An 11,764-nucleotide genomic window follows, 5' to 3' on the forward strand; every position below is an offset into this window, starting at 1 on the left:
TGCTAGATAAACACGCGAATGGTTTATTTGAGTGCGGGGAATCAGACACTGTGGGTCATGCGTTATTTTCTTGTAAATTGTACTCTTGTCATTGGCAGAAATCGTTTGTGGATCTGTCTGAGCTGGATCTGGTTTGTCCGGTGGAGGGCAGCATTACGCCGTACGGCGTACAGCCTGCCGGAATTCTAGAAGAGGAAGAAGAAAAGACTCACGGCAGGAAATGCATTCTGCGCATGCGTGAGAGTAGCTTACACGTGAGGCACGCAGCATGGCTGAAGCGACAGGCATCCAGTTAGACGGGGCGCAGGTAAAAAATAAAATAAAAAGTTTAATTGTTGTTCTTCCACATTTCTTATTGCTCAATTCGTCGACATGCATTTTTGAACGAGTTAACTTTTATCATCGGAAATGTACAGTTCATACGGTAGCGAAACCTTCGCTTCTTGGCAAGTTTGTTTAGCTAGGAAGCTAATCGCGGTACAGCAACTCCTACTCGCCAAAGCGTTGAATTAAAAGTTGTGGGGTTTTTTTGTTTTGTTTTTTTGAAAACGTGTTTTAAAACCGGAAGCCTCTGTGTCTGTGTCAGGTGAAAATGGCTGTGCAAGCCTTGCAGGCTTTCCTGAAAACAACCTCGGCTTCCAAGTCTCTGTTGCTGGACGACTCGCAGCCCATCAGCCTGCTCTTCACTCTGTGGAGGATCCCCAAGAAGGCCCAGACCATCCGCATGTGAGTGATTCGCCTCGGGTCGGGATCGTAACCGTGACGTCGCAGCGATTGTCAGGTGAACCTGACGGCGACTCTTTTTCCCCCCCCAGCCCCCTGCCCAATGCTCATCGTACAGACACAGACGAGGTTTGCCTCTTTGTCAGAGACGAGCCCAAAATGACGTCAGAACAGACACAGAGGTTCTACAAGAAGATGCTGGAGGAGAACGGAGTGAAAAGTGTCACAGAGGTACATTATTATATGCACAGTGAAATGAAGCAGGCTGTAGAGTGTATTTAAAGTGGCAAACCACTGACGGCACTTTTCCCCCTCCGTCTGTACCAGATCATCCCATACAATGTGCTGAAGAAAGAGTACAAACCATTTGAAGCCAAACGACGCCTGCTGAACAACTTTAATGTTTTCATCTCTGACGAAAGCATCCGCCGCTTGCTCCCCTCCCACCTGGGGAAACATTTCTACGAGAGGAAAAAGTAAGGCCTTCATCTCACCTTTCATCCCTTTGTCAGCAGGGCTGAGAACAGATCTGGTTGGCTGCTCTCGTCATGGAGCTGGACTTTAGAGTTTGAAAAAAAATAAAAAGTGTTATGCAGTTTGATCTGCAGTTGGCACAATGGCATTGTTGTATTTATGACATAGTGAGGATGTCTTCATTTACTTGGAACCTGTGTGTCATGTCTTGACTTTCTCTCACTAGATGTCTTTTAATAACAATTTCTTTATTTTTTTCTGTCCAGAGTCCCGCTGTGTGTGAACATGAAGAGCAAAAATGTTGCCAGAGAAATCCAGAAGGTCGTCCAGGGCTCAAACCTCAAGGTTACCAACAAGGGCAGCTGCTGGTGAGTTCAATGAAATTGCTGTTTATTTATTTTTTATTTATTTATTTATTTATTTATTTTTATAAAGTTGATTCCACATATTTGCATTCATACTGAGACCACTTATTTTTCTGTGTAAAAACCCAAACAACCACTTGCTTCACCTGGGACAGCCGAGGATGCACCTCTTTGAAAAGGTTTATAAGCTTTACGAATGTTATTCCACTGAGCCACTATGATTTTGTGGCAATGATGGAATATAGTTTTCCGCTGCAGGGACATTTGCTGCAAGTTTAACTTAATGTTTATACTCACTGTATGAAAATGAATGAATAGCACCTGTCTGCAACCCGGTCGATTCTGTTGCGGTGTTGGATACGAGTCTTAGACGGTGCAAAAGAGAATCATTGTGTGTCCAGATGGACCTCCTCTCATGGAGCCTGTCACTACAACTTTGACACTAGACTCTCTGTGAGTGACACCTGCCTCAAAGTCAAACCTGCGTCGACAAACTAACTCCGCTGTTGTTGCCTGTTGCAGCATGGCTCGTGTCGGCCACTCCGCCATGACCGCTGAAGAGCTGACGGAAAACATCGAGGCAGCTATCAAGGTTGTTGCGGCCAAAATCCGGATGGTGAGTGTCGATGGATGTGTTTGCATTCCTTCACTTCGACGGGTTCAGAGTCCACAATAGGAACTGGCAACATTTCTGGAATTTAAGTTTGTTTTGCTTTATTTATCATGTTGCTGTACCAGCTACAAAAACGTGCTCCCCGATTCGAGATATCTACACTTGCAAAAATATTCTGTTTTTTTTCGCCCTCAACACAAGTAAAAAACAATGTTCAGATTGAGCTGTTTTCATTACAAAGAGAAAAAAACAAAAATGGATGCTTTGTTGAAGTGGGGCATGCAGTGCAAACCTCCGCCATCTAGTGGTGAAGAATGGAATGACACGTAGCTCCTTAACAAAGACATTCAAATTATCCTTATGAATATTATTATAAATCCTAGCATTTAAAAGGAATTAAGATTTTTTAAGCCAGTGTGCAGCAGTCCTGTTCTTGAACAGCAGGTCTACAGAAATGTACTCTTCTGTCTCCTAATTCGCCCTTTCACCACAGTGTTTGCCACCCAAGGCTGTAGCAGAATAACTGAGCCTTTTGTCCAACTCTCTGTAGAAAGAACCAGTGATAAAGATCATCCATGTGAAGAGTCAGTCATCGGTCGCTCTCCCCATCTATACGGCCAATCTGAGCCACCTCAAACTGCTGAAGAAGGCAGAGAAGGAAGCAAAGACGACCCAGGAAGAAGTGAGTCCGCCTCTGTTTTTGAATATTCCTCATTCAGCTGAGAAAGATTCATTGTTTCAGAGCATCAAATCACCGCCTTGTGTGTTCTCAGGCAAAAGCAGCCAAAAGGAAGACAGGCGAAAAAGAAGATGCAAGTCAAACAGAATCCTCTGGACAGGGAGAGAAAAAGGCAGAGGAGGGTGAAGAAGAGGACGAAGAAGAAATCCCACAGCTGGTTCCCGTGGCAACGCCAAGCAAAAAGCCTAGACTGCAGGTCAGCACTATTGTCTTGGCCTTGATTTCCTTTCTCATGTATTTACAGTAAACCTTTGGCAGAAACCACATTGTGATGAAATTCAAACCCTGCCATCTTTGTCTTTAACTTGCAGAATCCCAAGAAGAAGAAGAAGAAGCAGCTGGAGAAAGTGCGGAAAGCTGCTGGAGCAAGACCAAGAAAACACGCCCACGCAAACAGACCAAGAAGGGCAGGACAAACAAACTCCAAAGGAAAGAGAAAAGCGCCCAAAGTGAAATGATTCTCGTCGTTCGACATGGACTCTTCACACAAATCTCTCAATCAGAATTTGCCTGTTCTGTTTATTTATCCCCAATTAAAGTAGGTTATTGGTGTTGTCTAATATAACCCCATTGTTTTAGTTCTCTACATTTGTTGGAATAGGAATACCTCCTAATTCACAGGTTTGACAGCATTTTCCTTCAAAAGTGTATTCATTCTTCATGAAATAGATTTAACAAGCTGCTGGGAGCATTTGAGGTTTTTGTCCATGATGTGACGTCATTGTCACGTTTCCAGCCACACATCCGCGTTGCAGGGTTCTTTCTTCAAGCACATCTCAAAGGTGTTCTTTTGAACCGAGATCTGATGACTGCGGAGGCCACTTATACACTGGCAGGCTGTGCTGTCTAAATAATGTTCAGTTGGAAGCATTCTCCACTGACCAATCAACATAAATAACTTCCCCTTCCATCCCATTCTGGTGCTCACTGACCTTCAGCAGGTTCTCTTGACCTTGTCCCTATATGCATTTTGTTGCTTGCATTTGTACAGCTTTGACAAATAAAGTAACAGTCATTTGTATGTGTGGCTATAGGTGATTTAATCATTTAATCTCTGTGAAAGCCTCTTGGTTCCTCCAACTTCTAATCTTAATTTTTTTCAACCTGTCTCTGGTGGGACAGCCTTGTCTCTCAAAAACTCTACTGACCTCCAGAAACAGCATTTTTAGCTGTGTCTTAACAGCCCGCAAGAGACGCAATTCTAACTCATAACTAAAAGTGATGCTTTCCTAGGGCTTCTACATGCTTCGGAATGGGACAAACAGAAAAAAAGCGCTTATGACAAATTGTCAAGATCTAGCCCAGGGGTGGGCCAGCTTTTTGACGGGTGGGCCACAATGGGCCCAACAATTTGACAGAGGGGCTGAAGCAGCAGCAGATGGATGGAGTGTTTAGGTGACCCACCTCATGGGAGAAAAATGTTATGGGATATGTAGAAAACATGCTTACATGTCAATTGAAAATGAACGAAAGCATTACAACAGAATGTATCTTTCTAAGTATAATTTCTTCAAGTTTGGCAGGCCAGATTAAAATGTTAAACAATCCATATATAACCTTATGAGGTGAAGTTCAGAAAAAGTAGTTGGTGACATCAGAAAGGTCTAATTTCTGCAGCAAGCAGAGAAAGTAAAGGATGGACGTCTCTCATCTTAAGGAGTCCCTGAGTGGCTGGAGTGGTGTTGTTAGTGTGCATTGATAAAATGACATGCAGCACCACTGCAGCAATACCATATTTACCTTATGTTCAGTGAAAAGACAGACTGTCATAATGCAGAACAGTGTTTCCTGCACCTTTTGTGTGCTGTAACACCTGAAGCGCATCGACCTCGAGAGCTGTTGACACATGGCCATCAGAGCGGGTCGCCTGTATCATGTGACCTATCATCAGTGGGATCACACACTTGGGCTCACACAGCTGCTGCTCAAGAGCAACGGGTGCTGCTTGTGCATAATTAACACGGCGCTGTGATATACGTCTGCAACTCCACCATCCTCGATACTGAAGATGTTGCCGAGCACAACACAACTGTGCTTCTCCGCACTGAAGTTGAATGTTGTAATTAATGAATTTAATGAATTCTGACCCCCTTGGTAGGAGGACCGGTGGGGGTGGTACTGATGTCAGCAGGTGGGCTGGAGCTCGGCCAGCCTCTCCCTCAGCTGTGGGGGGTTGTGACAGGCCGTATGCAGGTGAGCGTGCAGGGTGGGAGGAGCATCATTCGCATGCAAACTGCCATTGATCGGACTGTTAGACCAGGAGCCAGTCGGATGTGTGCTTGAGAACAACATGTAGGTGGATGAAAAAACAGAGCGGCAGCAGGTTTAATTTCAACAACTATGGATCCAACAGTCGACGGTGAGACTTGTATCCGACCTTCGGAGCTTGACTCCAGGGCTGCTGTCAAGCCGGGCTGCGCTTTCCTCCACAAGTCCATCATCGTCATGGTGATGGGATCTCTGATGTCTGCCGTCGGAGGACTCCTCTTCCTACTGCGCTCACTGGAGGCGGCTCACGTGCCGTGCTCTGTGGCCTCGGCGTGCGTGTCCATCGGGCTGACGTTTGTCGTGCTGGGGCTCGTTTGGATCCCCATCCTGAAGGAGAAGCGGAGACGGAAGCTCTTCAGTCGTGGGACCTGACCCACGGGTCTGGACTTTCTGATCCTTCTCTACCTGGACACCAGAGGCCTCGGATGATTCATTTTATTAAAGCAAAAATAATTCTGTAGCTCTCCTGAAAACAGAATACAGCTCCCGTCTGAAACACTCAACTTTAGCTTCCTGTTTAGCTTGATGCTTTCTGATATCTGGAGTCCAGTGTGTTGGGAAAATGACAATGTAGTGTGAAGTGGTCTCAGAGGGTAGAAGGAACACCTGGCTGAGGATTGTGTCACTTGGGTGGATTTCTACAAGTGTGGAGCTGCCTGCAGCTTAAGGTTTAATACACAAAATCGGAAAATATGAGCAAACTAAAGAAGTAAAGGAAGGACTTTTCTCATTCGAGGGAGTGGACAGATTAGATCCACTTGTTTATAAGTATCACTAAGTGGATTTACATAATATGGGACGTATAAAACCACAGGTGCAATAAAATCGCTGGTGTGGTTTGTGCTGATAACCAGCTGGGAACAGTGAACTTCGACCGATGCCTCTGCGGGCTGCTTCACGTGTTACTGCCACTCGGAGAGGATTACACTGGAGGTACAGTCACATCTGCTGCCAGTTCCTGTTCTAATTTGCTTTCAGCACATCTGGATCAAGCCTGAAAAAGGATTGCTTGCTGTTGCTGACTTGGAGGAGCATTTCCGTCACCGCAATGTCAACGGCCGTCCAGGTAGAGCCAGACACGGAGACAAGGTCCACTGGAGTGGGCCGCTGCAAGTGCCCCTTCTGGTTCGCAGTGGGCCACATCATACTTGGCGTTACTGCCATGCTGGTGGGGACATTCGCGGGGATCTTCATCCACGACCTGTTCATCTACGTAGGGGCCATCATCATCTTCCTCAGCCTCATCTGGTGGGTGTTCTGGTACATCGGCAACATCGACGTGCCGCCCGGGGAGCTGGAGGACGACGTGGGTCTGATCAAGCAGAAGAACCGCGAACTGAGCGAGGCGGTCAGGACCGTGTCCCAGCGCATCTCCAACAGCATCAGGGACTCTTTCAGGAGAAACAGGCCGTCGTCGCAACGAAAGCCCACAGAGAGCAATGGGCCTTTGACCACAGACGTGCCCCTGTCCACAAACGACATCGCCTAGACGTCCTCTTTGTCCAAAGAGCCAGCGAAGGACACATGGAACGAACCCAGCGCAGAATGCAAGTAACACAAAAGACAATGAGCTTGGGTCCTCTTCTTTGTTTCTTTCACACCGCACCTGCTGAGATTGCTGTTGTAACTTGGACCGGTAATGATTAGACAACACCGCAGTTTCACAAAGATAAGACCCACGTGTTATCAGGCTATTAAGATGGAATCTTACAGTGACAGTGTTTTGAATGGCTTTGATTGAGACAACAGAAATTGCATTCTTCAGACTCTATAGAGCGAAGCTGTGGTGACTGCGAATGAAAAAATGCACGACATGACGATAAGGTACATCGCAAAGAAGTTGCTAATCTTCAGAAAGTGGTGAATTTGTAGCTCTAACTTATTATTAAGCTTTTGATTGTTAATTTGTTTAATTTGTTCAGATAAATATCTGGCTTTCAGTTAAAAAAACAAATTTCCCCTCTTTTGAAAATGTCATGTACTTTGTATATACTGTAGCCAAATGCTGGACATAATTTATGGCTTCACATTAAAACAAATGTCTCATCATGACCGTGAAAGTGAAAAATAGATCTTTCTTTTACCATTGTGAAAAAGAAAATGTAAATAAATACATATTTGGTATGGTGTAAGTGCCTGCAGTTTTTGTTATCTAGCTGCTGTGTATTGTCATAAAATAACTCAACAAAAGTAAATGTTTAACTAGCCATTCAAATCGTTGTCATTTATCATGTTGAATACTTTAGACTTCGTCTTTGCAAATGTTGTTATTGGATATGATGTATTTTTTTCAAAATTCCTTTGGTTATACCATACAGTGAACTGTATTTGTATGGCAAGGATTGTATCGGATGGTTTTACACATCTCCTGCAAAACAAGTACAGTTGGGAAAGAAAGAAACCGTCTGTTTCATCAGAGGCAAATGTACCTGTTGTGCGCTTAGTACATATCTTGTGTGTGGTTTGATTTAATACATTCGCAGCAAACGGCACCAGCGGGCCGCGGAGGGAGCAGTGAGGCTGGAGGAGACACAGCGACCCCTTGTGGTGGTAAATTGGGACGATCCTGGCTCAACTCGATAGCTTGGTGGGCGAGGTGGGCCTAAAGCGAACAGAAGTGTGTGTGTGTGTGTGTGTGTGTGTGTGTGTGTGTGTGTGTGTGTGTGTGTGTGTGTGTCACACTATGTGATACAGTTCACACGTCTCTCTCCAAAACACTGTTTGCTTGCTGTGTCACAGGCGGTGCCAGGCTTTGAGAACCTGCTCTTGGGCCACTGTAGCTGGTTTATGTATGCAGCCACCATGCGCATGATAATAATAATAATAATAATAATAATAATAATAATAATAATAATAATAATAATAATACATTAAATCAAATATTTTTTCAACCCACTGTGATGTGTAGCAAAGTGCAGCAGCCTTCTTGAAAACCTCTTGAGCTGAGTTAAACAGAATGTCTTTCATCCATGCATTCATTTTCAACTCAAATCCTCAATGAACATTTTCGCCTGAGAGTGATTCTTCTGCTTAAGCACAGAGCTTATTCGTCAACAAGGAAATATCCGCTGCAGCTTGCACTAACCCTCCCGGAACTGAGCCATATAAAACTTGCTCACAGTCAGGTCATTGGAGGCTGAGTAATTTTGTGGGAAAAGATTTGTTGAGTGGCCCCAGCCATAAAAATCCTCTTATGGTCTTCATTGCGATCAGAACACAAGTGGTTTAAGGCACTATTTTTAGACGCCAGCGGGGCTGGGATGCCATTTCACTATATATAAATGATGAGATGAAACACAGTCCTGTCACTTCTTTAAGCCGCTTTCTCAAGCAGGTCGACCAAGAAGTAGAAAAGAAAACTGACTAAGATTGTTATCTCTCACTATCAGCATGTATGTATGTATGTATGTGTATACACACATACATGTATGCATACATACATGCATTTAATATACAAACATATATATACATATATGTAAATACATATGTCATTGGAATATATAGAAAACATATCGATTGGAGTGGACGCATATCTTCTCCAAATACAACCCAGGTGAACCCTAGTTGACATGAACCTAGACAATGGGACAGGAAGTTCTTTAAAACAAAAACAAAAAAAATCAAACTCCAATCAATCTGTTTAACCTTTATTTTTTTGTGCTTGGACCTTTATTGACACATTTTCGAACTCTTAAAATTATTAGATATTAAACAATTACAATTACTGATCAACAAAATCCAGTGTTTTTTTTATTTAACTGTAATTAGAGATGGAAGTCTGGTCCAAACAAAATAATCCCTTCTAAAGTGCCGTATAATGCAGATATAGTTAGAGCACATGCCAGCCTCATGGTGGCGCTCAAGGTTTAGCCTGAGATTGTCTGCCACACATGACCATAAGGCCTAAAGTTTGTTCTTGAAATAATTCCACCATAAAGTCGCCGTGTTGTTCAGTGTATCACCAGCAATGCTTTCCAATCTATAATATGTAATCTTACTTATGAGATCAGAGAAGTTACACATTGATGTAAAGTGCTTTCAAAAGGGGTTAGCATTGAGAAACTTGTTGTCAGCATTTCCATAGTCAGACTCCCTGAAGGTATCCAAAAACTAGTTATAGATAACAATGTTTTCTTGTTTCACCTTGCCACCTGGGAAAGATAAGGAATGAATATCATGCACTGACTTGTGCATCCAACCAACCCAGCAACCCAAACAATCACAAAGGAGGAGCTCTGATTATTACATAAGCACAGACACATTACGAGGCCGGTGTCTAAGATTTAGAAGCAACTAATGGTAAGAGAGCATATTGCAAACAAAGCAATCCTAAGTGCAGGATAAGCACTCAAAGCAAATGGATGGGCTGAGATGTTACACACTGGGCCGTTAATATTATATTGCAAGTACATATAACAGCCAGTGAGCAGAGTTTCTCTGGGTCGCAGCATCAGGAGTGGAGCTCTGATCGTGGCGGAGCAAATTCCCAGCCAGGTGATCTATTCCGACCAGAGGACTTGTACCCATCTTTCTGTTTCTACCTGTTCCTGCATGATATTTTTTCCTTAATTTTCCCATCATGTGCTACATTTTCCAGGCCGTTGACCATCGTAGAAAAAAACATTTCATGTTGAACAACGGTGTGATGTGGAAGAGATATGGAGAAGACTTTTCTTACGACCTCTGACCCAGAGCCAAAATCCTGCGCAGGGACCCCGGAATATACGGGACAAAGAATTGAAGTGCGTCCCGTATCAGTTCATTACGGGACAGGTTTTTTAACCCTATCTAGACCACAGACGGAAATCAAATGAGGTTTTGTCATTTTCCCTAAAAAATGGGACAAATTGTGTCCCGGGAGAGATTTTATTTTTCCCGGGACAGGTGGTGAAAAAAGAGAACAATTCTGGGAAAAATGCAACGGGTGGCAACACTAGTTTGCATGCAAGCAACGCAAAAATACTTTTTTTTTAATAATAGGGTCCCTTTAGACAAATGTTCTTTTACATTTTAAAAATAAGTTGAGTGTAATGTAATGTTGAAGAGTAATGTCTATAGATATAAATACATTTTTTGCATCATCCTTTTCCCACTGCTGTCTCTGGTTGTAGGTGACGGACAACCAGATGGCCGTGTAGCTGGTTGTGGAGGCAGTTAACAGCGCCACAACACATCCTTTCTCATGGAAATCCTTCAACCTCCCTTCTCACCAGGGACTCCCACCCACCTACAACTTTTCGTTGGGCACCATGAGACCCACACTGTTTTTGCCTATGACAGATGGCAAAGACTAATGAGACTGTCTCTCCAGGTAGAACAGATGCTCCTTTCCACCTCAATCTATAAATAAACCTGAATTGCTTTTGTTAATCTATAGTGCGTCATATATTGGTAGAAAAACAAACACAAATACAATTGTGTACCTAAACTAAAGTTTGTCCTCTTATTCTTTAAGCTACTTATTAATCTGTTTGTGCCTACCGTAATATATTATAAAATCTTTTTTTTCTTTTTATTACTTACAATTTCTCAACTCAAATTGCTTGATTTTGGTCCTCCAAACAAGACTGGCATTATGTCTGTTACGAAATAAGTCAAGGGTTATAAATAGATCAGTATCATCATTTGTTGGGGTTTTGGTCATCACGGAACTAAAGCATATTTGGTTTTATTTAATTTTTTATGTTTGTAATATAGACTTGATGATATATTTGTTATAGAAGTAACACAAAAACTGATCTGAATAACCAAAAGCATATGCAATGGGTGTATAGATACTTATCTGTTTATAAATGTAGTTCAATAAATGTTTGTGGATTAGTGTCAAATATGCCAACAATTATGAAATATACATTTAACAGTTCAACACAATATAAGAGGTTTAGGTGTGGCAAGTTTGCCTTCAAGAGAAAAATGTATACGTGTATGAAGTCTGTAACATAGCCACATAGATGTTACAATCACCCAGTCAGAAGACAACTTCATGGAAAATTTACTGCACCGCAGTCAGGATGACCCATCATTTTAATTATCTGACCGCGGATGATGTTAGTGTAACTCTTAATTCTTCTAAAATTTAATAATCCCCTTGGACAATCAATTAATTGAATTAATTCCCTGTGGCGGATGCAGAAAATAAAGCCATTCCAGCCAATCACTGATGTGTATTTTTTGTTGGTGGCACCTTTGTGATGGTGGCTCATTGAAGGGCACATTTCCAACCAATATCAGTTGTATTGGTAACCAGACAACCATTGAGAGTGGGTTAGCCCATCAAAGTGGCCGTATGCTTCTATAATTGCACATCAAGTCAGTGCTGTCTACATCTGTCTACTGCCTCGGAAATGAAACATCACAAAGGCAGCAATCTAATTGTCAGATTGATTTACAATCTAATAAGCAAGCTTATAATTAGGGATGGTCATGCCCCACAAAATCTCACTCGGCCCACCCACCCACCACCACACACCGTGCTCTCCGCCTGTGTTGACGCAACGTGGGATGCTTTTATTTGGAAAAGACTTCCGGTGTATGCATCTAATTTCCGGACAATTCACGTGGTTCTTGTGAGTTTGGTTCGAG

General features: G+C 42.9%; 2 protein-coding genes across 4 annotated transcripts; both read left to right on the forward strand.

Annotated features, from left to right (window-relative positions):
* The first annotated feature begins 167 nt into the window (after positions 1 to 167).
* On the forward strand, positions 168 to 3,935 carry rsl1d1 (ribosomal L1 domain containing 1). 3 transcript variants are annotated; one of them, XM_076034764.1, is made up of 9 exons: positions 168 to 307; positions 587 to 726; positions 816 to 954; positions 1,051 to 1,199; positions 1,464 to 1,565; positions 2,085 to 2,178; positions 2,726 to 2,857; positions 2,949 to 3,110; positions 3,226 to 3,935. In XM_076034764.1, the coding sequence occupies exons 1-9, from the start codon at positions 269 to 271 to the stop codon at positions 3,370 to 3,372; spliced, it is 1,104 nt and encodes a 367-aa protein (XP_075890879.1). In that variant the 5' UTR covers positions 168 to 268; the 3' UTR covers positions 3,373 to 3,935. The 3 variants fall into 3 exon arrangements, with proteins under 3 accessions (XP_075890879.1, XP_075890880.1, XP_075890881.1); XM_076034765.1 differs by having other exon boundaries at positions 169 to 307; positions 2,949 to 3,122; positions 3,241 to 3,935; XM_076034766.1 differs by having other exon boundaries at positions 169 to 307; positions 2,726 to 2,844; positions 2,948 to 3,110.
* Positions 3,936 to 5,593: 1,658 nt separating this feature from the next.
* LOC142894256 (transmembrane protein 238-like) lies at positions 5,594 to 6,940 on the forward strand. The gene has a single exon (XM_076035523.1). The coding sequence runs from the start codon at positions 6,231 to 6,233 to the stop codon at positions 6,669 to 6,671; it is 441 nt and encodes a 146-aa protein (XP_075891638.1). The 5' UTR covers positions 5,594 to 6,230; the 3' UTR covers positions 6,672 to 6,940.
* The last annotated feature ends 4,824 nt before the right edge of the window (positions 6,941 to 11,764 follow it).

Source organism: Nelusetta ayraudi, unplaced genomic scaffold, assembly GCF_046127955.1.
Source record: "Nelusetta ayraudi isolate G7.1 ecotype Tasmania unplaced genomic scaffold, CSIRO-AGI_Nayr_v1 ptg000042l, whole genome shotgun sequence".
NCBI classification, from domain to species: domain Eukaryota; kingdom Metazoa; phylum Chordata; class Actinopteri; order Tetraodontiformes; family Monacanthidae; genus Nelusetta; species Nelusetta ayraudi.